Source organism: Musa acuminata, chromosome BXJ1-4 (assembly GCF_036884655.1).
Source record: "Musa acuminata AAA Group cultivar baxijiao chromosome BXJ1-4, Cavendish_Baxijiao_AAA, whole genome shotgun sequence".
NCBI classification, from domain to species: Eukaryota; Viridiplantae; Streptophyta; class Magnoliopsida; order Zingiberales; family Musaceae; genus Musa; species Musa acuminata.
Genome location: NC_088330.1, coordinates 33009323 through 33034518, shown reverse-complemented (window position 1 = coordinate 33034518; position 25196 = coordinate 33009323). Strand labels below are relative to the sequence as shown.

The 25196-nt window shown below is 37.9% G+C and overlaps 1 protein-coding gene across 4 annotated transcripts; it reads left to right on the top strand.

Moving 5' to 3' along the window:
• Position 1: 1 nt before the first annotated feature.
• LOC135654308 (DNA ligase 1-like) lies at positions 2-24613 on the top strand. Of its 4 annotated transcripts, none has more exons than XR_010502921.1 (19): positions 6-801; positions 944-1060; positions 3968-4069; positions 4140-4256; positions 4962-5192; positions 5269-5363; positions 8670-8757; positions 14978-15109; positions 16216-16328; positions 18554-18655; positions 19127-19188; positions 19356-19427; positions 19513-19586; positions 19704-19760; positions 20471-20548; positions 20676-20753; positions 20850-20958; positions 21041-21151; positions 24504-24613. XR_010502921.1 is itself a non-coding variant. In XM_065175579.1 (18 exons), exons 1-17 carry the CDS (start codon positions 136-138, stop codon positions 20916-20918), a joined length of 2253 nt encoding a protein of 750 aa, XP_065031651.1. In that variant the 5' UTR covers positions 5-135; the 3' UTR covers positions 20919-20958; positions 24052-24295. The 4 variants fall into 4 exon arrangements, 2 of the variants coding, with proteins under 2 accessions (XP_065031652.1, XP_065031651.1); XR_010502917.1 differs by lacking the exon at positions 24504-24613 and adding an exon at positions 24052-24295; XM_065175579.1 differs by lacking the exons at positions 21041-21151; positions 24504-24613 and adding an exon at positions 24052-24295 and having other exon boundaries at positions 5-801.
• The last annotated feature ends 583 nt before the right edge of the window (positions 24614-25196 follow it).

Genomic DNA, 25196 nt, shown 5'->3' with positions numbered 1-25196 from the left:
CCAGCCATGGCTCGTTTAAGCCCATACTGTGGAGTCGCGCTTCCTCTGCCCGCCAAAACCAAGAAAACGTCGCCCTCCTCCGCCCTTCGCTCCCAGTGATCTTGAAATCATAGCCCCATTCCGTCTCCCCATTTGATGTTGTTGCTGCGAGCGCCGTTTCTCCTGTCGCTCAAATTCCCTCCACTGCGTCCCTGCTTCCCATCTCTCCCCTTCTCAAACCCTTGGTCAAGAAACCTCTTCCTTCGCTGCTGCAGCACCGGCCGTGCCGCAATGTCGGGCCGCCGCACCGTCGCCGACGTTCTCATGGGCAACGCCCGCGCCGCGGCCGCGGCCGCAGCCAAATCCAAGAAGTCCGCCCCATCCTCCGCCCAGCCCGAACAGCCTTCCCCTTCCCCTTCCAAGAAACCGAAAACCCTAGATGGCGGTGGCCAAAACCCTAAAGATCCTCCCGAGGAGAAGAACCCCACCCTCGACCTGAAGAAGAAGTGCTCCGACTTCAACCCCAAGAAAGCCGCTTCGTGGAAGGACGGGGAACCCGTTCCCTTCTTGTTCCTCGCGCGCGCCCTGGAGCTAATCTCGAACGAGTCCGGAAGGATCGCCATCACGGAGATTATCTGCAACGTGTTCAGGACCGTGATCGCTACCACGCCCGGGGATCTTCTCGCCACCGTTTACCTTTCGGCGAATAGGATTGCGGCGCCCCATGAAGGTATTGAGCTTGGGATTGGGGACGCGTCCCTTGTGAAGGCGCTCGCCGAGGCTTATGGGAGGAAGGAGGAGCAAGTCAAGAAGCAGCTAAAGGTGTTTTGTTGGACGCAGATCACTTTCTTGATCTTGTTTTCTTGACGCGGATCATTTTCTGGTTCTTGATTTCTTTTTTCATTCTCTTGTTTCTTTGAGAATTTCTGGTGTTTGAAACTAAAGTTTCTTGTTGTGGTGTTAGGAACTGGGTGACTTGGGTCTTGTTGCAAAAGCAAGCCGTTCCTCTCAGAAAGTGATGTTCAAGCCTCAACCCTTGACGATTGCCAAGGTTTTTGATACATTCCGTGCAATTGCAAAGGTTTGTTATTTCCTTATTGCTTGAGTATATCCAACATTGGCAGGCGTATGATGCAATGTTTTGCCCGTTTTATCTGTGGTCTGCTAATGTCAAGATCTGCTAAAGATTTCTAAAATAGATAAGTGTTTTCTCATGCCTGCTGATTTGGACATTTTCTGTTAAAACTTTGTATGTTAACTTATATCAAGTATATATGATCCTAATGTTGAGTTATTGAAAGAGAAAAAAAGAGTTCAGTCCTTGCAGAAAGCCATTGTTTGAGGGTAGATTGGAATTGATGATAGAAGGGTAACTATTCTGAGCTTGTTAAATGTAAATGCTACGAGGGTCAGTGATACAGTGAACAAGGACCTGTAATTCTGTATTCCTAAATGCCACAAATTAGATGGTGCATCATATATTGGTCGATACCTCTTCAAGCAGGTTTGAGATGAGAATGAATTATGTGACATGACCTAGTTTTATGGTTAGAGTTATCGTGGAAGCAAAGATGGTTCATGTGATATGATTTCATGATTTACATATAATTTCTGAGATATTTGAAGTCGTTTAATTATTTTATACCAATTCATTGTCTCTAAGTTGTCAAACTTTGTTGGTTCATGTGATTGAGACAAATGCTTGTTTTTTGTAATCTTAATATGTAAACTTCTGTGTAGGAGCAGTTATGCATGGATAATTCTGTCATGGCACTCTAATGAAAATATAAAACTCAGCAAGCATTCCTGTGTTTTCTTAATAGTCCGAGTTATGTTGGGGTTGTGATCCTTGTGTAACTACTATTTTGTGGTAATACGAATACAAGTTACCCTGATTGATTAAGTTGCAATCAGACCATAACGTGAGGATTTCCAGAAATCAAATAACTCCTGCCATGCTTTGATGTGCATAGTTATAATTCTTATGGAATTTGATTTAGTATCTTGGGTTTGTAATTCCATTGTTTTTTGCTGATATACCTAACTGTTATCCCTTTGTTCATGTCAATTAACTTTTTCTAAGATAATGTTGTTCTATGTTTCATTTTGCAGTTGCATTCGTATGATTTTGTATCGTTTTATGTCACACTAACATGATCTGAATGTTTGAATATGCATACTGTACTTGATAAGGATCCATAGTCTGAACTCTGGGGTCCTCAATGAACACAACCAATTACACTGAGTATATTGACAGATATATGTCCAAGGTAGCTAGTATATTGTAACAGTCTTCCATGTGTAATTTCCCTAGAGATCTTGAATTTAATTTGGCAACATTGACAAATTTGTGCAGCAGTGACCCTTTTGCTATATGGCATTGTTTAGTGCTTTCATTTATGTGCTCAGCATCGGGATCACTGTTTCAGCTGACACTATGTATGGGTTGGAAATATGCTATCCATATTTTTTAACTTGATGCAGGCTCTTTGAATTGTCCTGTGCCAAAGACTGAGATATGAACCCATTTGTCATCTTTCAAGCAGTGAAAAATTACATGGTAGATTTAGATTTTCTTTCATGTAAAGGTCAATGGATGATCAAATGGTTTCCAAGTCTCATGGACTTTGGTACGGGAGTAACTTAGAGGCTATAGATTATGGATTACTCTGTCAGCCATTCCAGTACAACACAATTGACCATGATGTTCTGTTGAGTAGGTGCTCAAATATAGGTTGCTTCGTAGGCTATCACAGCCTCATGTGGCATCGTTGCACCTATATCTTAAGTAGCCTCGAGCTGCTGAAGAAGCAGTTAGGTTTAAGAAGATGAGGGTGTGAAACCTTTTTACATGTGAATATTTGTGTATATACACATTTTTGTGTATTCTTCAACAAACATTATTATTTATTTCGGAGAAGATGATTGGAAAATGATGAACAACCTTTTATTGAATTAAATAATCTTATTTTTATGTTTAGCTTATTTGAGAAATAAGCTTATGAAAACCAAGGTTCGCAATACCGTACCGTACTGGTATTTCGACCTGGGCTCGGTACCGGTACGGTACGGTATACCGAGCGGTACACCCAGGTGTATCGAGCGGTACACTCAGGTGTGCTGAGTACTGTAGTAGTGCAACAGTGCACTGCTACAGTGTTACAGTGCACTCAGACCGGTAACAAGCGGTCCGCATACCGGCAACCTGTCGGACCGGTACGTATCGCTCGTACCGGGTGATACAGTTCGGTACTGCAGACCCTGATGAAAACCTCTACGGAGTGATGCCAAATGTCTCAATATGAAGAATGTGGACTAGTATAGAGGACAGTGTTATTTCCAAATATTAGGAAACATGATTCTAAGTATTGGGAACCACAATTCCTATAATGATCAGAATCGTGGAGATTTTGAAGTGGGCTTGTTAAGGTTTATGAAAATTTCTTGCTATTAAAACCTTTATGAGCTTGACTCGAACAGCGTGGCATGATAAATTGATAATTGGTGTAGATCAGCTCAGGTAGGTTGAGTAGTCAGATCAATAAGGTACTTAACAAGATCAAAATTGTTGATTCAAACCGTTCAGATCTCAGACATCCTGAGTTTTCTGAACTCCCTGCATGTATGTCTAAAAATATTAGGATTCCCTTTGACCCTACCATATTATTTGAATGTATGTATAGATAATATGTATTCTTATGTATGTTTAAATATGCGAATCTGTGGATGCTTTAACACTGTTTGTGCCTCAATGCTTGCAAGCATCTGATATTCTTCTTATCTTGTAAAAAATGTTTGGTTATTAATTAATGAAATATGTTAGTTTGTGCTACTATATCATAGGTGCCTACTTGATGAAGTAGCATTTAATTGATTATGTAGGGGTTATAACATATATGAGCACTTACTAAATATTGGGCAGAGCTATCGAAATTTAAGGTTTACGTTAAAGACTTCTTCTTTTTGTTTTTTTTTTTTGCCTCAATAGGAGTCGGGAAAAGATAGTCAAGACAAGAAAAGAAATCACATAAAAGGACTTCTTGTTGCAGCAACTGAATGTGAACCTCAGTATTTAGTTCGTCTTCTTCAGGTAAATGTTCAGCATATAGTTGTTGCCACTGGTATCCTGATCCTCTAAAGTTCCCTTAAATACCTGGCAGTCGAAGATGCGAATTGGTTTGGCAGAGAAAACTGTCCTGGTAGCTCTCGGACAAGCAGCTATTTATTCTGAAACGAATCAAAATCCACGGTCACAAACTCAGTCTGATCTTGAAGAGGTTAGTGTGTGTTTGGATGTGTTTTAACCTTCTGACAAGTTATTCAAAGAACACTGTCTGTTGGTCAACAATGTTAATGTTGCATTTTCTTCTTATTCTATTAACATCTATGTCCAAGTTAAATGAGGAAAATTTTGTCAATGCTCTGAGATAAACTATGTTAATCTTGCATGGTAAATTATTATTTTATTTTTTACTGCTTGATAAATATCCTGCAAATTGCAACAAATACGAATGAGAAACTCACAATAATTTTCTATTTTTTAGTTTCTTTTATAATTTATAGCAACCACAAGCATAGAAGAGATGTTAAAGGAAAAACAGTAGGCCTTATTCATAGTTGTCAAAACTGGATGTGGTAGTGACCAGAACAAGACTTGGGTCAAAGGTTTACTAGTTAGACCAGGCAGTCAATCAGTCAGACGTTATGTTTGATAATAAAATAAAATAATAATAAAATGAAGTCACATTAGAAGCATAGAAATAATAACATATAGGAAGTAGAAAAATAATGCAGTCAGACCTCATGCACTCGGCTGTCTTTATTCCTTTATAATATGATCTAAATCATTGATAAGTCCATGGATGTACTTCTCTTGATTGTTATATTTCTTTACCAACAGCTAGCTAATGGCTTGTGCATGCAGTTATACTGATCTAGATTCATTGTTCTTTTTCCTATACATCTTCGTTGTATGAAGTTAGGCTGCGAAAATTATCAAACAAGTTTATTCGGTACTCCCAATCTATGATAAAATTGTTCCTGAACTTCTCCGCGTTGGAGTATGGAAACTTCCAGAGGCATGCAATTTCTCCCTAGGTGTGCCTGTAGGGCCTATGTTAGCTAAACCAACAAAGGCAGTGTCTGAAATTCTTGATAAGTTTCAGGGAATGGAATTCACTTGCGAATACAAATATGATGGTGAACGAGCCCAGGTATGACACTGATCTTTGTTGTGACATAAATTTATGTCTCATTTAATTTTTGTCTGAACTTCGCACTTGAATGCAGATACATTATATGGAGGATGGATCAGTTGAGATATATAGTCGTAATGCTGAAAGGAACACTGGGAAGTACCCAGATGTGGTCGGTTCTGTATCAAGGTATGCATGTCTCATTGTTATTCATGCTTTCTTATATATTTCTGGGAGATGTAAAGATGCATGCGCATTTGTCTGTGACACTGTATGCAGTGGAAACTATTTGACCTTTTGTGGCTAGCCATGGATCTATATGCATATTCATTGTAGCAACTACATTTGCAACTTTTAACACCTCATGGCAAATTCTCTAACTACAACTCTTCAAGAGTTATATTTTGAACTTCTGAAGGCTTAGTTGACTGAATTGATTTTTAAAGAGCAGTCGTTTGTAACTTATCACTATTTTAAAGAGTTATATTTTACCATGATATGGGATTGTTTATTTTTAATCTCAGGAAACTGCTGTTTGCAGTTTTCTCATTGATGATAGCATGGAATGTTATCTCATACCACACAGGGATAACAGTCCTTGGCCAGACTGGTATGTAATGTGGGTAGCAGTGTGCTGCTCTAGGTACACTGGTACCAGTTTCTGGAAAATGCTGAAAAAACAGCCGAAAATTGACAAATTAGAAGAGAAGTAGGTGGCGGAGTAGGGAAGGAGGAGGAGAGGCAGCGACATAGAAGGACAGGAGGGAAGGAGGCCGAGGAGGAGGAGAGGTGGTGGTACAAAATGGATAGGAGGGAAGAGTCGACGGCAGAGACGGAGGAGTATGGAATAAGTAGAGGGGGGAGGAGCAGGACACAACATAAAAGGAGAGGAGAGGGAAGGTGGTGGGGGATATGAAAGGAGGAGAGGCAATGGGGCAAGAGAGGAGGGAAGCAAGCGGCAGTGAACGAGTAAACGAGGTAGAGAAGGAGAAGAATAATGGCTGCTTGACGCTGACTAGTGTGCAAACAACAAGTGATACCAGGCAAGGGATGTGAGTGATGGTACGGGGGACAAAGCACGAGAGGGTAAGTTAAGATTTAAATTTTTTTAAGATTTAAAAAATAAATCAAAACTGGCTGGCTGGGCTTATTGCTCAATCTAGGCCCATTATCAGGCCTGAATGAGGGGTAAGCCTGGTTCACGGGCCTTACCGCCCGGTTCACAAGGCTTATCGAGCGGTAAGCCCTCTATTACACTTGAATGGCCAAAATTGGGCTGAGAGCCGATCAGCGGTCGAACTGATAAATATTGGTCGTATCAAAATGGATGAAATTGCATTCCTGTAAAAATAAAATAACAATTTTGAAACAATGTCATGTTGGTTTCTAGGGCTTTATTTATAGGCTACCATGCCAATTTCTAAATCTATTTGATTATTACTTCAAAAGGAGACTATAGCTTAGGAATGGTGCTTTTCTCCCTCTTCTCTGCTTGTGGCTGATCCCTAGTGGGCTTCTTTTTGTGATGTATTATACTACCCCAAGGGATTTGTAGCCAAACTGGGCGTGGATCCCCCCTTCTCCAGTTCTGATAGGTGCCAGACTTTCACCTTGGCCTTTCTCCAGGGTTCTTTGGACTTCCAAACAAGTCTAAGTGGATTTGGACTGAAGCTGAATCAGCTTGTCTTTCTGTTAGTGGTCTTGCTGAAACTCTATCAGTCTATTGTACTGTAGATTTATCCCCAATTTCACATAGGAAAGTCGCGCCAATCCCTGTCAGATCACTGCCTAAGCTGGTCCATGCATGAAGAAAGTTGTTCATTTCTGAGATAAGCATTGATATGGTATCTGGGCTTTCCCAAGTGGCTCAACGAGGCCCTAGTAAGGCTGATTTAGATTATTGATTCATGATTTAAACCAAAAGATGCCCCCAGACAAGGGCTGGCCTTGGCAAGACTGATGCTGAGCACCTAGGTGCTAATGTTGATGGTGATAAGATCAAGCTTAACCCTGTTGAGTCCACTTCTGGGTATCTGGGTTGAAGATGACATCAACACCTTGCCATGATTTTAGTAGCAATCACCTGAACAAACTTAATTGCTATTCTGACCCAACTTTGATCTTCAGAATCACTCGATTTAGGTGGATTAAGGCCAAAATAGGTCAACAGGGGGATTTGAAAAGTGGATTTGTCTCATAATGACTAGGACAGCAAACTGATCTGGTCTGGATAGGTTATAGGTAGATATATCTGATTCTGGAAACCAAACCTTTCATTAATCCGGGAACCTTTTGCAAAGGCTGATCATCTTCTTTGGCTAGGAAGAGGATCTCTGTCCAGGATCTAATTTGACCAAACAAGTTTCCCCATCTTCATCGGGAAGGCAAAGGTTTTACAGGCCTAGCAAGGCTTACGGATAGAGGATGTGATGACACAGATAGTATAGAAAGAGTGAACACTTGAACTCAACCATGGTTGGTTTCATTCTGGCAGTGAGCATTATTAGGGTATAATCATTCATCTTTTGCTGCATCCTTGTGTTATGCCAATGGAACTACAGTGGTGATAGTGTTGGCACCAACAAGTTTGTCAACAATTGGTGGTTATAGATCATTGCTTGGAATAATGATGTGTTTTTGTGGTGGTAATTTTATCTTCTGGGTGAAGAACATGGTGGAATTTGGAGGTGGTTAGAAAAGTTGAGAAGGAATTTTCATTGTGAGATAGGGTTTGGCTGGTTCATAGAGGACAAGATTTATCGTTTTATGTTTTTGTTAGCCACTGTTAGATCTCAATCTAGCGGTGAATACAGGATAGAAGTGCACCAGCCTTTTTTTGGCTGGTGCACCAAAGTTAATTATGGTCCTGATCTTGTTATAGATTGGAGTTGATCTCTTTATGATCTGATCAATGACCAGACTACTGGGTTGGAGAAATCAGGTTTCTTCACGAACTGTATGATCCTTATCTGGCTTAATCATACCAGATACAAACAATTCAGGTCTAAATCCACTCTTTTTACATGACTAATAGTGATCAGTGTCCAGTTGCTTTCTTCTTTTGGGAAAATAGACCTTCAGTCAATACAGCTTTAACAAACACTCAGCAATGGGACTTGATATGTAACTTAACATTCAAGCAGATGTCTTAAAGTATCCAGAGCAGAACACATTTTAAAGTTGATGAGTATCGTTGTTTTTGCTTAAGAATCAGTGTTAATTCTGCATCTCCTATGTGTCCTGAAACATGCATATTCTGTTGGCTTTTAATGGTTCTGAACAGTTACAGTAAGGTGATTTTCTTTATTAGTTAGGCTGCACATCTTTTATTAATTGTAATTCTGTCCTTGTTCCTTTTGCTGGTTGACACAGTGGATAGGAAGGTTGAAATTATTCTGATATGCACATTGAAAACTTACTAGGCATTATTCTGGAGTAGTAATTTGACATGAATATATGTTTTTGATTGATAAGAAACACTGCTTCCAAATGCAGATTCAAAAAACCTGCTGTAAAGTCATTTGTGCTTGATTGTGAAATTGTTGCTTATGATCGTGAGAAGCAAAGGATCTTGCCTTTCCAGGTTAGTTGTTTAGCTTATTGAACTATAACTTGAATTTCGGTGTTGTCATCTAATTTATCTCCTACGCTCTTCCAGTATCTAGGATTTTTTTTTGCAGCATTATGTCTTGTGTTGATTTTGATTTTCTAGTTGTTTGCAAGTAAATAGGCCAATTATTTTGGTTTAGTAACTTGTCTTTTTTTTCTTTAAAATTTTGGTGGTTGACACTATGGTTACCCAAGCATAATATTTTAGCTGCAATTTTACTTTGACCATGTGCCTACCTCACCCAAAGGAATTTTTTTAATTTGTTAGTTCGCTAAGTCTTTCATTGTAAGTGGTCCGAAGTTAATTTGATTGTGTTTTTCTAGTTGCATATGAATGTGAGTAAATTGGCCTATTATTTTGCTTTGTTAACTGTCTTTTGTCTGGCAAGATATGAATTGTTCTAGATGGTTAACACTAATGTCCCTCAAGCATAAGATTTTAGCTGTAATTTTTCTTTGACCATGTTTCGGCCTAGCCCAAAGGAATTTTTGTCAATTTTTGGTTTGCTTAGTCTTTCATTGTAAGTGGGCCAAAGCTATATGTTCTTCAAATTTTTAATCTATTTTTGGGCAACTTTCGACCATTGTTTATAAAAGTTGAAGTGAATTGCAAAGTTTTTAGTGCTAACTATAAGTTCGGTTAGAACTAGTTTGCGCAAACCAATTGAAGTATTTTGAAACGAACTGAAGTGAAGAATAAAATGAAGAATAAATATTTTCTCAAGATGGGGGATGGAACTTGCTAATTCCTCTTTTAATACAACTAAAGTTTCTTCATTCTTTTATACTAGAAAAAGGTCTATAACAGGCAAAAAAATGTTATGCATTGTTAGGAGATCATTTATGTAACTCTCCCAATTAATTCCATATCGAAAGTGAATAAAATTAAGATTAGCTTATAAGAGTCTGATGAGTGTACTACTATCAACTTCAGCCTAAGCATTTTGACCAGTGATTTAAATCAAACGAAGTTGATAAGCCATTTAGCTTATCAGGCTCGATCATGATATTTAGTATCAGCGCTGACCTAGTATTTGAGTATGGTGAGGGGGCTCGAGTAGGATAGGGCTACTCGTTGATGGAGTCAGAGGACTCGTCACAGTATGGAGCCACCACTGGTCTATGCCTTACATGCATCATGTTAAGGTTTGATCAGGGCTATGCTAGACCTTGACGAGGATATCAAGTCCTTGAGTGGGGGAGATTGTAACACCTTCGATTAGCCTCACATTGGAAGTGAATGAGACTAAGATTAGTTTATAAAGGTCTAATGAGTGTACTAAAGTTGATGGGCCAGTTAGTTTATCAGGCTCGGGTCATGACAGGTCATGTGCACCGAACATGATTGCCCATGTTGGGCTGTGCTGAGCTAGTCTGCGGGGTGGGGCTTGACCTACGGGTTGGGCTTGGCCTATTAACTGGGCCTAGCTTGTGTGTTAGCCTAGCCTATGTGCCGGGTCTAGTTCGTTGTTTGATTTCAATTCAAATCCTAACCAATTCTCACAATTTCGAATTGCAACATCATTGAATTATAATCAAGCATATATTCATTGGCAATAAGTCACTAAACATAATAAATAACAATAGATTAAAAAGATAAATTGCATAACGAGGAAATATCAAATATCATGCATTCAAGATAAAAATTTTAAAAATGCATATGATATGAATAATTTCAATATGTTTTAATCTAAAAATAAAATTCTAAACCTTTAAGGGGATAAATGAAGATTTTAGAAACTTCATATAACGTGTTTTAATCGAACAATACAATTTTGACATTTAAATGAATAAAAGAATATTTTGGAATTTTATATAATATTTTTTAATCTAAAAATAACTTGTATTCACCATATCTTGTTTTGAAAGCAATTTTCTATATATCTCATTCCCTTATCTTCAGTTGTTGATACCCGAACCTCAAATCAATCTTCGAGTACCTTGAAGTTGATCAAATATGTCATCTATTCGGGGAAGGGGATACTTATTCTTTATGGTCACTTGATTGAGCTATCTATAATCGATGCATAATCGCATGGATTCATCTTTCTTCTTCACAAACAAGACAGGGGCACCCCAAGGTGATACATTGGGTCGAATAAAGCCCTTGTTCAAAAGCTCCTGGATTTGTTTTTTTAACTCCTACAATTCAATCGGTGCTATTCTATAAAGGAGTTTAGAAATAGGTGCAGTGCCGGTTAGAAGATCGATTGTAAATTCAATCTGCTTGACAAGTGACAATCAAAGCATATCTTCAAGAAAAACATCTGGAAAATCCATTACAATCTTACTTCCTTGATGGATGCTAAGGAACTCTTATTGCCTCTCAAAGCTCCGATACCATAAAAAGCTATCACATCATGGATTTTCTTTTTACAGGATCATAACATCTTTCCACAAGTACATCTAGAGCCAAATAAATGAACATCACTTTTTTAATATGTATAACTTGTAAATCTTTCCACAAGTAGTCATAGGCTTTATTGAGAAATATAGTAATGTTAGCTCGAAAATAAATCCAACTAGCTCTTCCTAATGGTAGAGGAAGGTTTGCTCTTCATTGAAATTCAGTCTAGTGCTACTGGGAGGCTGCTTTAAATATCAAAAACAAAGAAATTTCATCAACGCTAAGTAAGAACCTTTATTAGTCAACTGTAAAATGAATACATGATCAAAAGTCAATCATCCCATTTGCATATATTAATTTGCATATATTAAACACCCGAAGGAGCAGTCTCCCAACAGCGGATGGAGAGGTTTTATTCTAGGGGATTAGTTTGTGTTCTCCCAACAACGAATGAAGACAAACTCATATCGTATTTTCAACAAACGATGGAGTGATGTCCCTCACTCGCTAAAGTGAAAACACGTTCCTCCCAACAGCAAAGGGAGGAACCATCCAATTATCACGTCTAGGGGCACGTTAATCCTCAAAGGGAATCGTCCTACCTGCCCTTCGTAGGGAAACAACATCATCTCGTATTGGTCATGTCTATATTGGGATAAAATAATATATTAAAATATTTCATTTAAACATCATTAATGTCAAATAATATCAAATTGCACTCAATTGACATGGGCACTCAAGTCCAATTGAATTTGATTTAACTAGAACCTACCTAAGTCGATCTTTAATCCTCATTTAATCGGTCTGGAACCATCCTAGACTAGTATAATTTGGATCAGATTGGGTTTAATTTTGGTTAAACAAACCAATTTGGAATCATCTTGGATCGATCTAAACTGATCAAATCTAGTTTGGTTCAATCAATGTTTGGGCCCAAATAAAATAAAATAAGGGCAATGGGCTAAGTTGTATAATATTGGGTTAGGTTGGGCCAGCTCATGTATTGGTCATTTGCATTGCTCATAACTGTTCATGCACCACACCAAGTTGGGCTAGCCCATAGCCCATAGATTAATCATATTATATCATGGTCTAGGGCCCATAGGTATTTGTGTCCTTTAATTGATTTTGACCGATGATTGTCTTTGACCTATTATAGGAGTAATTGAGCCAATTCAAGAGAACAGTGGTCTTGCCGCTCGGGGTGCTCATGGTTGCAATGTTAATGGCCTACGCACTCGGAGAGGTGTTCAAGCAAACCATAATTTTGAAGTTCTACACATCATAGAGCAAACTCAGTCCTCACATACACCTATCATTGATTATGTGCCAGCTTACCCGACATCGTAGAATGCACCTCATGCTCCAGCACCTATCAATGTTCTAGATTATGTACACAGAGTCTTCAATGCTATTAGAGGCTTATTTGAGTAGTAGGGGGAGCGAGATGGAGCTCTGCAGGGTGGAAATAATAATTTGAATCACTTTAAGAGATTGAAACCACTTGTTTTTTTAGGGCAAACCAAATCCAATCTTTGTTGAATGTTGGATTCATCAAGTGGAGAAAACAATTGAAGCTATCGAATGTAGGGAAAATCAGAAGGTGCTTTTCGCTTCTTTCATTTTGGAAGGAAAGACAGATACTTGGTGGACCTCAAAAAGGAGGATGTTATAGGCAAGAGGTAATGTGGTGACTTGGGAGCAATTTAAGAATTCATTTTATGAGCAGTTCTTTCTTGATTCAGTTTGCTTTGAGAAGCAACAAGAGTTCCTTAGCATCCACAAAGGAAGGACTGTGATGGAATATGATAATTATTTCACTGAGGTGACCTAGTTCTCTCCACATATTGCTTTTAATGAACGTCAAAGGGCTCGTCACTTTGAGGGGAGACTTTGACTGTCAATTAGAAAGTTTGTTGTTATATTGATTTTACCGACATATATTTAAGTGTTCAATCGAGCTCTGGTGGTAGAAATTTTGGATAATGAATTGCATCAAGTGAAGGATCGAAAACGACCTTTTAGTGTTGCACCATCTGCGTATGGGGGATCATATTCTTGACCCTCAGAGAAAGGTAAGAGCAGATAATCCGGACACTAGCAAGTAGGAGCTCTCGGTAATCAAGTCGTTATAAGATATTATTTTTGTGTATGTATTTTTTGTCAACATCCGGGGCACATGTCGAAGGACAATCCACAGAAGCAACATCAACATCGAGCTCCACACCAAACATTTGGACAATAACGGCCAGGACCTAGAGGGGGAGGTTAGGCGAGGGTTTGTACAGTCACCCATCAAGATTCTGAAGCATCAAGATCTATCATTCAATGTATAATCACACTCTGTGGTATGTCTGTTTTTGTGCTTATAGCAACTTGTTCTATGTATTCTTTTATATCATCTTATTTTGCTATGTGACTGCATAAGAATCCTAAGACAATGAGGAATGTGTTAACAATAGCAACATCAGTTGGAAACTCTCTGATAGCTGATCAGATATTTAGAAATTGGGTTATTACTATTGAAAGTCACGATTTGCTAGTAGATCTTATTCTACTAGAGTTTTGAGATTTTGATGCTATTTTGGGTATGGATTGGCATTCAACATAATATGCAAGTATCGATTGTTTTTAAAAGACTGTTACTTTCTCACCCCTAGATCAACCACCCTTATAGAAGCAGTTGCTATAAGCACAGAAGCAGGCATACCACAGAGTGTGATTATACCTTGAACGATAAATCCTGATGCTTTAGCATCTTAATGTGTGAGTACATATACCCTCGCCTGACCTCCCCCTCTAAGTTCTAGTTGTCCAAATGTTTGGTGTGGAGCTCAACGTTGATATTGCTTCCGTGGGCAGTCCTTCAACATGTGCTCGGGTTGTTGACAAAGAGGCATACATTCAATCCCACGTGGCATGAGATGGAAACATGATCAGTCTTCTCATAGAAATAACATCTTATGACAACTTGATTATTGGGAGCACCTGCCTGTTGATGTTTGAACTATCTGCTCTTGCCTTTCTTTGAGGGTCCTAAATGTTATCCCCCATACGCCGATGGTGCAGCACTAAGAGGTCACTTTCGATCTTTTGTCTATTGTAACTTATTATCCAATTTTTCCACCACCAAATCTTGATTGAGCACTTCAGCATATGATGGTAAAATCAATACAGCAACGGACTTTTTAATTGACGAACGAAGTCTCCTCTCAAAGTGATGAGCTTTTTGATGTTTATTAAATATATGGAGAGAACTGGACCAGCTAAGTGAAATAATGATCATATTCCATCAAAGTCCTACTTGGTGGATGTTAGGGAATTCTTGTTGCTTCTCAAAGCGAATTGAATCAAGGAAGAAGTGCTCATAGAATGCATTCTTAAATTGTTCCCAAGCCACCTCATTGCCTCCAACATCCTCCTTTTTGAGGTTCATCAAGTGTCTGCCATCCCTTCTAAAATGAAATAAGCAAAAGGCACCGTTTGATTTTCCTTGCATTCGATAGCTTCAAATGTTTTCTTCATTTTACAGATCCAACGTTTAGCAAAGATTGGATGTGGTTTGCCCTAAAAAAACAAGCGGTCCCAATCTCTTAAAGTGATCTAAAGTATTATTGCATGTATGAAGAATATACAGACTATATGATAATTTTGGTTAATGGCTGTGCTCACTTCTTTTTGAAATAATTGCTATAATGTACATATTATGCAATAAAAAATTGTATTTGCTAATGCATAATACAAATTTGTTTTTCATATATATACCATTTGCAACCAAACATACTCAAAGAACATAGTACCTTCAGCTGCAGGTCTAATGAGCTATTCACATCATGACTCCTTGCAGATATTGAGCACTCGTGCTCGGAAGGGAGTGATCTTAAGTGACATAAAAGTAGCTGTTTGCACCTTTGCCTTTGACATTCTGTATGTAAATGGCCAACCTCTACTTCAGGAGCAACTGAAAGTTCGTCGAGAGGTAGATATTTATAATTAGCTTATTTACATGTGTGATTCTTGCTTCTACTAACTGATATTCCATCTGTATGTTCTTCAAAAATAATTGTTAATTTAGTCCTCTCAAGTGGAAATATTTGCATTCACAAAGTAAAAATTGTGTTATACTACAGTTGATGCACTTCTGCTTTTTATTTAAAATTATGATTCAGTATCTTGTATGACAGCTGTTTTATATGATAATAAATGCAGATGAATCATGAATTACAGTTTCTGACAAAAGGCACCACTTATAATATAAGCAGTGAAAATTCCTGTTATGTGGTAAAGAACAGCCCTTCCTAACTAGAATTTTTTTTATGTTGAGAAAGTAGGTCTCAAGGGTTCTAGATTGATAATTAAAGAAACTAATAATGCTCATAAAATTCTGAAAAATAAAAAAAACTGTTTTACATCATTTGGGACATAGACCTCGTATTTGTAGTATTCCAATGACTATGTCCTAAATAGTCTAAATAAAACAGACAAGACTAAAAGTGAACGATCTCTTCTGCCCCCCTCTTGCTTTTGCCTCTTTACGTATCCATGGTCCTGGATGCCTTCTGGAGCTAGAGATGTGGTCTGGATCTATTTCCAATGCCTGTCCTGCTCAGGAAAGGGCTTTAGAGCTTATTTTGGCCTAGGCCAAGGTCCAGTCAGTTTTAAGGGTTGAACATCTTTGTTTGACTAAAAGGACTGAGCAGTCCTGTTAATCTAGTGGTTGAGTCTGTTGAGGAGGTTGGATTGGTTGGTTGAGTCTGTGGAGAATGCAGGCGCATTAGTTTAGGCTGGAGCTCCATAGCCTATCTATGCAATTTGGCAATATGCACATATGTTAACTTTCAGGTTGATATATGCTTCTAGATAGTTAAGTGATATCCTTAATCTGCACTTTGATAACTTTTTGCATCAAGTACTCCTGTTCAACGTGTTGTTGCAGCATGTTCTTTTGTATTTTTTTTGTTCTGTACTGCATCACAGCAAACAGGTAGTTATTTGTTGTTACTAATAAAATATTATTGTCGTTACTAAGAATCAAATTTGGCTTGACATCTAAATGTACTTTGTGATGTGTGTGCCATTTTGCAGCACCTTTATGGTTCCTTTGAAGAAGTACCTGGAGTCTTTCAGTTTGCAACTGCAATAACATCAGATGATCTCGAGGAAATACAGAAATTTCTTGACACTGCTGTCAACACCAGGTATTGTGACTGTATGGAAGAAATATATACTGTAAATTTTGAAGTCATTTTTTCAGCTTTAGACGTCTTTTTTGGTTTGGTATTGCTGCTCAAGTATAAATTTATTTTCATCTGGACATTTTTTTCTTGCTACTTATGACTTCAATTCAATTTTGGCCTCTTTATGGTCTTATTGTTGATAACACCAACACTTATTTTCCATATAGTTGTGCCAAAGATAATAGGTTGCCGTTGTTGACTTTATAATCTCGACAGACTTACTACTGAATATGTTTAAATCTGATGTTTTCAAAAGCATTTGTTTTATAGAAATGAGACAGTAAATGTAGGGATATGAAGAAGTAGACTCATAGCTATGAACAGATGAAAGTTCACCAGCATGATGTCAATAGGAGCATTAAGTCTATACCTGCCTTAGGTGGGAAAAGCACATTAGATGCTATTGCAAGCAGCAATGATATTCGGTTGTGTTTTTTTATATTTGGCCTAAAATTAGAAAATTAGAAAAGAACCATATTTCAAGATTATTTTTCATATTTTCTTGGTTTATATGATCAAGTTAAATAACAATAAAGTAAATCAAAGCTAATATGAAACCAAATTGCATAGTGGCTAAGCATTAAAACTAAAAATTCTTATCTTTGTGGATCCATCGAAGGACTCTATCACATGTTCCTATATCGAATAGGTTTGCTTCCTTGGATCGAAATATGACCGTAGCTTGTAGGGCTACAGAGGTTAGAGTACAGTAGAGCTGCAGTTATTGACCCTGAATTAACGTCTAGAAAAAGACCAGTTGTTATTATTCATCTTTTGGCTCTGAGATCGTAATCCTTTGTAACATGAAGACTACAAATACGATTAACTCCTATCGGTCCTGACATCATAGAGGCTGTCGCATATGCTCAAATTCATCGACAGCCTTTTCTTTCCTTTATCCTTGCAACCATAGATGAGCTGTGTGGAGCCCCGAGTCCTGTGGTTTGAGTCTTAGCATATGTAAAATACTGCTCCTCTGTCCATGCCCTGTATTGAGTGAGAAAGAGACTGAGAGAGTGAGAGAGGAGGTAGGGAGACAGCTAAAGGGGCTTAGACAAGCCACAAAGAAGTCCCAATAGTCAAATCAAATTGAAGTCAATTTGTTGTTAGGGGTTGGTACTGATCTTTGATCTGTTACCAACCTGTACCAGCCAGCATCTGGTGATACAAAGGTGTACTGCCGCCACATGTTATACTGGGCCTGAACTGGTTCGATCCTGTTTCGCGTATCAGCGGCAGATAGGACCAGTAAACACCAATAATTTCTTGCCGTGCTGCCTGAAATTTCATTCCTTGGTTTGAAGATTCGTCAACTGATCCAACCTCAGCTAGTAAATTATTTTAGTATGCAACACTGAACTTGAATATTTAGATGAAAGATTGGTTTGAAGTAAAATTTGTTCTCATGGTGGATTCAAGATCTGTCCTCTTTATACTTGTCTTCTATGTCAATAACAATTTTCTTCCTTTTCTGTGATATGTCTTTACATTGTGGAACTTTGTACGAGAAATATAGACCATGACAAACGGTCTATAAGGCTGCTTCTCATTATCAAATAAATTGCAACAAAGAGTGAAATTTAATATCTCATGTTCCAAGATGTTGACAGATTTTATGATTTTAGAATGTACTCGATGGCATTCTGAAGTATTATAGCTGTGTGTAGGGAGATGGGTAGATGTGCATGCCTTTCAGATGCCAGCGAAAAGGGTTACAAATGCATTTTTTTATGCTACATTGCATTTCACATCTTCTTCATGATGTAGAAAAAAGATCTTGTTTTAGTATGATGGAAAGTAGCAAAATTCCGTGATAATGTGTGATTCTTAAGTTTGTCATCAGCATTTGACCTGTCTGTGCATGTCTTTCATAGGTGAGTAAAAGGAGTTGCAGTTGCATTTTTATACAGCGCATTTCACATTCTTTTTGGTGATGTGAAATAAGATAACTCTGTAGGTTGGGGATATCAAAATCCTGTGGTGATGGTCTGTTGTTTAAGTTTGTGGTCAGCATTTATTTATAAATAGGCATGTGAGTTTGCACTTTGCATCATCTAAAATTCTTTTGTTGAGTCTTTATGGTATTAATTTGGTTGTCTTCTAATGTTCTCAGTGTTATTATTCTTGTTTTAGCAAAGAACCCATCTTCATGCTTTCCTAAAGCTAAAATGCTTTTGCTTATGAAGTTGCGAAGGATTGATTATCAAGACATTGGATAAGGATGCTACATATGAGCCTTCAAAGCGGTCAAACAATTGGTTGAAGTTGAAGAAAGATTATATGGAAAGGTGATTGCATTTTTTGTTCCCTTTTCTATGTAATTGTTGTTAGTATTTGGCTGTCTATCCTGTTAATTTCTCTGAGTAATGCATGGAAATAGATACAGCAACAACAAAATCGTAAGTCCCAACTATTTGGGATCGGCCACATGAATCTTTGCCGTCATTGAGATCTATAATTAATGAAAACCTTTGATATGCTACATAAAACTCGAGCATTTTTGGTTTTGACCATCTCTTATTTTCTCGTACTTGTAATGACAAAACTATCAAAAGAAGAGGAAATTTCACAGATCGCTAGTGGCATATTTCTAAGGTCTCCATTAGCTAACCGACTAGCTTTCGTGCTGACTGACAATCCATTTTGCCATCTTGTTTGTAGGCAACACTTGGGTGTCAAATTCGATTCATGCAGATGTCATCTAACATGATTTGAGATTTTTGCTTCCCTTATGATTTTGACACTAGCAATTGATGCAGCATTGGTGATTCACTTGATTTGGTTCCTATTGCTGCATTCCATGGTCGGGGAAAGCGGACAGGTAACTGACTGCTTAGTGATAAGCTCTCAACACTGAACAATGCTTATGCTGTAGTATTGCTATGTTCTATATCATGTTTATTTCCTTTTTTATTTATTGTCACACAGATGATTTTGTGCTCGAGTTTGCCCTATTTGGGGTTACTTAAGATACTTATTTCTTGTTAGGTGTTTATGGCTCATTTCTTCTTGCTTGCTACGATGAACATAATGAAGAATATCAAAGCATCTGTAACATAGGTAAGCCAGCAACATTTTGGTGCAAAATCTTATAAAACTGCAATATTTAATTATGCTGTATGAATTTGTTACTGGCGTTCTGTAGGTACTGGTTTCTCTGAATCACAGCTTGAAGAACGATCAACAAGTCTTCGTAATAAAATAATTCCAAAGCCTAAGGTGATTCTATATTGCTAGCATTTTCTAAAGAATTTTATAAAACTGATATGTGAATTGTAATGGTGTGTATTCCCATACCTCATCTGTTGTATGACCTTTTCAACCTTTCAATTCCAGCCATATTATCGGTTTTCAGATACAATGGATCCAGATGTATGGTTTGAGCCATCAGAGGTAACTACAATACTATGATATTGTGTGCTTCTTTATCTGAGATTATCTAATGCTAGATTGCATACTTTATTTTAAAATCTGATGCACTAGCTTAGCTCTTGGTTACAATAATGAGGAAATTCTTGTTCTTAGAGGCTTGTTGTTAGAAAATATTGAGCAGAACCATGTTTACTTAAACAAATAACCTTGGTTACAATAATCGGATTGAAGTAAACAAATAAATTAGACAGTTTTTGGTGGGCCAGTGCTAGAGCTCTGAAAGACAGAAAGGTTAGGAAGGTAGCTTCAGTGATCATTTATTTGTGATGTTCAGTAAATGGACAAAATTATTTTAGGGAGATATGTCAAATATATGATAATAGGACATTTTTTTAAATCATACAAGATTTACATGTATCAGATATATGGTTGGCCACTGTACCACTTAAAAATCACTTAGTCTAGGAAGTCAATTTTGTATTCTGTTAATAATTGATAAATTATACTAATCAATGAAGGGTAAGTATCTTATTACTTTCCTGTCTTTCAAGGTGGGCTTGCCAACTGTAATTGGACTGCACTATTATTATCGACATGATAAGTTTTGAAGGATCCTTGTGCATGCTAATGTTTACTTTGGACACAACTGCAAGTTCACTGGTAGTAGTTATTTGCATTTCACATGAAATTCATTTAATAATTACTCATTTCTGGTTTTGATTCTATGACAGGTTTGGGAGGTTAAAGCAGCAGATTTGAGCATCAGTCCTGTTCACCGTGCTGCTAATGGTATAGTCGATCCAAACAAGGTTAGTGTAATAACAAAATCTGATTAAGAATGTGTGAGTTTTCATCTCTTGTCATTCTTTCTGCAAATATGTAGTCTTAATGGCTCATGGATTCTGTTGCATTAAATTTTGTGCCATATTTCGAAAGGGAATTTCACTTCGATTTCCTCGCTTACTACATGTCCGTGATGACAAAAGCCCTGAAGAAGCTACAACATCCGAGCAGGTAACATGGGGCTTCCAGTTTGTAGGCCTTGAAGCCTTTTGATGTTTCCATTTGTTGCTGCTGTATGTTTGAAGATGTCTGATCATGATTCTTTAGGTTGCTGAAATGTATCGTGCTCAGAAGATCAACCACACAAACAATCAAGATGAGGATGATGACGATTAAGAAATGTATAATTCTTCAAATTCTGATGGGACCTTTGAAGGTTAGCATTACCCTTTGTGCCTCACTCAAGCTTCTTCTTTTCATGGCTTATTATGTTCTTGATGCGAATTGCACTGCTGTAGGGAAGGGTTTTGAAGGCCAATGAAGTAGAAATTTATGGTCAAAATCAATTTTTAACTTGAGTGGAGCATATGTGGTACCCATCCTTCAAAAGTCAAACTGAATTACATATGGTAAGACTAATACCAAGATTTGAATATTGGGTTTCTTGGCCATAATAAAATCGAAGCTTATGATTCTAAGACAAATCAATTATGCTCCCACGTCAAGCTTATGAATATTGGGTTTCTTGGCCATAATTAATTTCTTTCAAACGCATTGAGTTGACATTTTTAGTGTTGTATAACATTTGATCTTCTCCCCATGCCAGAAGGTTGAGCATTGAATGATTGTGATGATCTTATGAATTTTGGGTCGAGCTCCAATTTGATTCTATCGGAGTTTGTGTTGAACTCCAATTTGACTTAATTGAACTTTGATTTGAAACTCCGATTTAATCTCAATCCTATTGAACCCTGCTTGAGCTCAATTCTAAGCCCAAAAGTTTGATCGAATGAGCTCCAACCTATAGCAGACTCGGATTGGGAAAAAAAGTAGGTGGCCAAATTGAGGAAGAGGGTGTTGATATCAGCAAGGGACAATCCTAACTTACCTCATTAGGACTTCATCCCTAAAAGCATTAGGAAGAGAGTCCTAACCTAGTTAAGACTTGATCATTAAAAGTACTATGAAGAAAGTCCTAATTTAATTAGGACTTCACCTCCCTACAAGCACTAGGTAGAGGGTGTCCTAACCAATGTTTTTAAAAGTATTAGGTGCTAAGGTCCCAAAACGCTTGAGGTGTTAAGCACCTGCCCGAGTGAAACAAGATACTTTAGAATATTAAAATATAAAAATATTATAATTGATAAATATGATTATAAAAATAAAATTATTATATCAAATTGAAATCATATAAAGTATCAAATCACATTATCCTTCTAATATCAAAAATATTAAACTAATAAAATTTTACATCAAATTCAAGCATCGTTTATATTTGTTTGTCTCGATATGTTGCTTTTGTGATCCTTGATACATATACAAATCCATCGGTCTCGTTTTAGCCTTTTTAGCAATTACGACTTTCTTTCTTTTCCTATCAGATATTCTTTTCTCACTAGCATTGACATTTTCTAAATGATCTTCCTCTTCATTATCTCTAATATCTTATGCATTCAAGTTTCCTATTTGATGGTGCTTTGCATGGAAAATGCTACAGTCTTCTCACAAAGAATACAAGTCTCTGCATTAAGCACAAGTCTCTGCATCTATCTTGGGAGTCCTTAACCAAGTACTCTACTAGTTCTGCACCACTAAAAAGTGTGCTCTATTCGTCTAAACCATTCAATTTTGAGGCGCCACAAAAGCAAGCTTCGTAGTGGCATTAGTGGTGTTACAGAACTTCACAATAGATGCTAGCTGGGAGCCCAAGGACACTCCCATTGTTGACTGACATTTCTTGTTCCTTATCAAGTGTTTTCTTTTCTCAATTCTGGCGTGGGATGAGTGGGGTTTACCCTTGTAGGTTGTTGACCTCCTTACCCCATACTTCCTCTCGGGCTTATTGTAGTATCCTGGGATAGGGATTTCACTACAGAATGATAAATCCTTTAATGCTCTTCTGAATGCAGCATCCTTGCATTCCGCTTCCAGGTATTTGTAGGAGAAGAGTATCCTTGGGATTACTCCTATAGTGTTTCCCCTGTATTTTGCTTCAAACGCCTCCTTGATTCTTTTTCCTAGCTCTCCAGGCATTTTGGACCATAGCTTTTCGGAGAGTTCTGAGCCTATGAACAGCCTTCCTGTCTTGGATGCAAGCCTCATGTAATCGTTTAAGAATTGAATAATATACTTGAGGTTCGTGCAGGATAACCTTTCAAGGTCTCTGTAGGCTTCTTCTTGCGCCGTTGTTGAACCCTAGAATGGGTCTTCTAGTATGAAGATTGTCCTTAGCTGTGAGAGGATATTCTGCGTTCCTCCGGTTCCATCTGCGTTGGCCATCAGCAGTTGGTATTTTTCCGGATAGGCCATTCGCCACTGGATCCATGCTAATTTTTCTGCTTCCCCAAGCAGATTTTCAATGAACTCCATCTTTGCTAAGGGATCTGTAAATCCTTGTAATGAGACCAAATTCTTTGTTATTGATTCTCACCTCATGAAAACTTCATCAAACATCCCTAATTGGGATGGGATTATGAATATTGCTCCTTGTTGTTGAAAAGCTGAAGGGAGGTTCCAGGTTTCTGAAAAATCCTTTGCCTTAAACCTTGGTTGTCTTGAGTACCCTTCATATGTCGGCCTTTGGCTTGTGGATTCTATATTCACCGCCGGGGGGTAATTTGCTGGCCCCATAGTTGAATCCGTAGGTGGCCTGTAATTTGACACAGCAGATGATGAATATACCTGTTGTGATAATTTTGCTAGTTGGGGGTATTCTATTACTAGTTCTTCTTCTAGTCCTACTGCAATCACTTCCTTTTGGGGCTTCTGGGGGTATGGCGTCTCCCCTTCCCCTTCTGATATGTAGGTATCTTGAAAGTAGGAATTAAGGTTTTTGCATAGTTCCTTCGCCTCATTGTCACTGTCGTATAATAATTGAATGTTGACAGCTATTATGTGACTCCTGAGTTTGGCAGGCTGCATTGGGATTGAGACCTGAGTTCTGAGCTCAAATATCTGAGTTCAAGGCTCTGCATTGGGATTGAGACCTGAACTCTGAGCTCAAATATCTTGGGAGTCCTTAACCAAGTACTCTACTAGTTCTGCACCACTAAAAAGCGTGCTCTATTCGTCTAAACCATTCAATTTTGAGGCGCCACAAAAGCAAGCTTCGTAGTGGCATTAGTGGTGGTACAGAACTTCACAATAGATGCTAGCTGGGAGCCCAAGGACACTCCCATTGTTGACTGACACTATTAGATGTACCTTTTCTGTGATTATATTATCATTCATACCTTTTTCTGGTGTTACGTGATTTGGCATTCGTAGGATGTTCATTAGCTGTTCTGACCACCCAATATTTCATTTGCAGATTTAGCACGTCCATCCTTTAATGCGCGTCTCTGGTCATGTATTGCAAGTGCCTGCGCCTTTCAGCTTGTAAAATTGTTTGACAATTTTGTTATTGTCAATTCAGTTCCCTGCATCCATGAAAGAATGATGATAGTGTTGTTGTTGATGTCTATGTCTGTTGACAGCAACTTTTCTAATGAACGATAAAATGATATTGTTTTTTATTCATAAAGAATGATAATGTTGTTATTTGTTTTTCTTGATGTTTTATCCTAAGCCAAATGAGAAATTTTGTTTTCAGTATAATATTTATGGTTTTGCAAAAGACAAAAAACAGATGGCAGGAGAGTAATTAAATCATGTAATTTGTAATATATTAATTAAATCCAGTCTTTCATACAAGAAATGGTGAATAATAGCTTTGATAAGCGATCGAACGCCTTCTTGACTAGAAGTTCTTCATTTGCACAGGGGAATTCGGAGGGTTCTCGAAGAGGCTTGGGATTTCAGCCACGAATTCACCCTCGACGAATTCCTTCATGAGAGACGGACATGCGCAGTGTGTTAATCGCGACTTTTTCAATAAAATAAAAATTTTAGTCTTTGTTTCAACTATTAGCATCATCGGGACAAGAGGCCGCCCGCGAACATACAGTGCATAAATATCAATTATTATGACCTTCCTGTTGCTTGCTTCTCTTTCTCCAAGTCTCTCGTGTTGGATCGTTTGTTGAACGACGAGCCCCCAACAGTTTCTCCACGTCTCTCGTGTTGGATCGTTTTTCTACTTTCTATTTCCCATTGTCAAAAGTCATTTCAGAACAGTCTGAGCCAGTAAAAAAGTCGTATTTGTACTAAATTCTTTCGAAACCAAAAGAAAATTTAATCATCAGTAGCTGGGCTCTCTTACATCATATATGACAGCAAAATTCACATAGTTATGGTTTATAAACCTTACAAAAACCTAGATGATCTTTTGAAATTAAAGAGCTGATGTCAGGAAACTAAATCCTACATAATTCAACTATTTTTGAATATTCAAAGAGAAAAATAAAGAACCAAAGTAGGAACTCTTACAAGGTAAAATCTACCACTTTTGTCTAAACCCTCCCTGTGATTCACAAGGAGCTAATGTATTTGGAATACATGTCATTGTCTCTTCAT

What these genes read in the sequence shown, in the direction of transcription:
- LOC135654308 (XM_065175579.1), top strand. Translation starts at nt 136, where the DNA reads ATGTTGTTGCTGCGAGCGCCGTTTCTCCTGTCGCTCAAATTCCCTCCA. An exon ending in GTGGTCGGTTCTGTATCAAG is followed by an intron (nt 5,364 to 8,669) that starts GTATGCATGTCT and finishes TTCCAAATGCAG; the next exon opens with ATTCAAAAAACCTGCTGTAA. An exon ending in AAATAATTCCAAAGCCTAAG is followed by an intron (nt 19,587 to 19,703) that starts GTGATTCTATAT and finishes TTTCAATTCCAG; the next exon opens with CCATATTATCGGTTTTCAGA.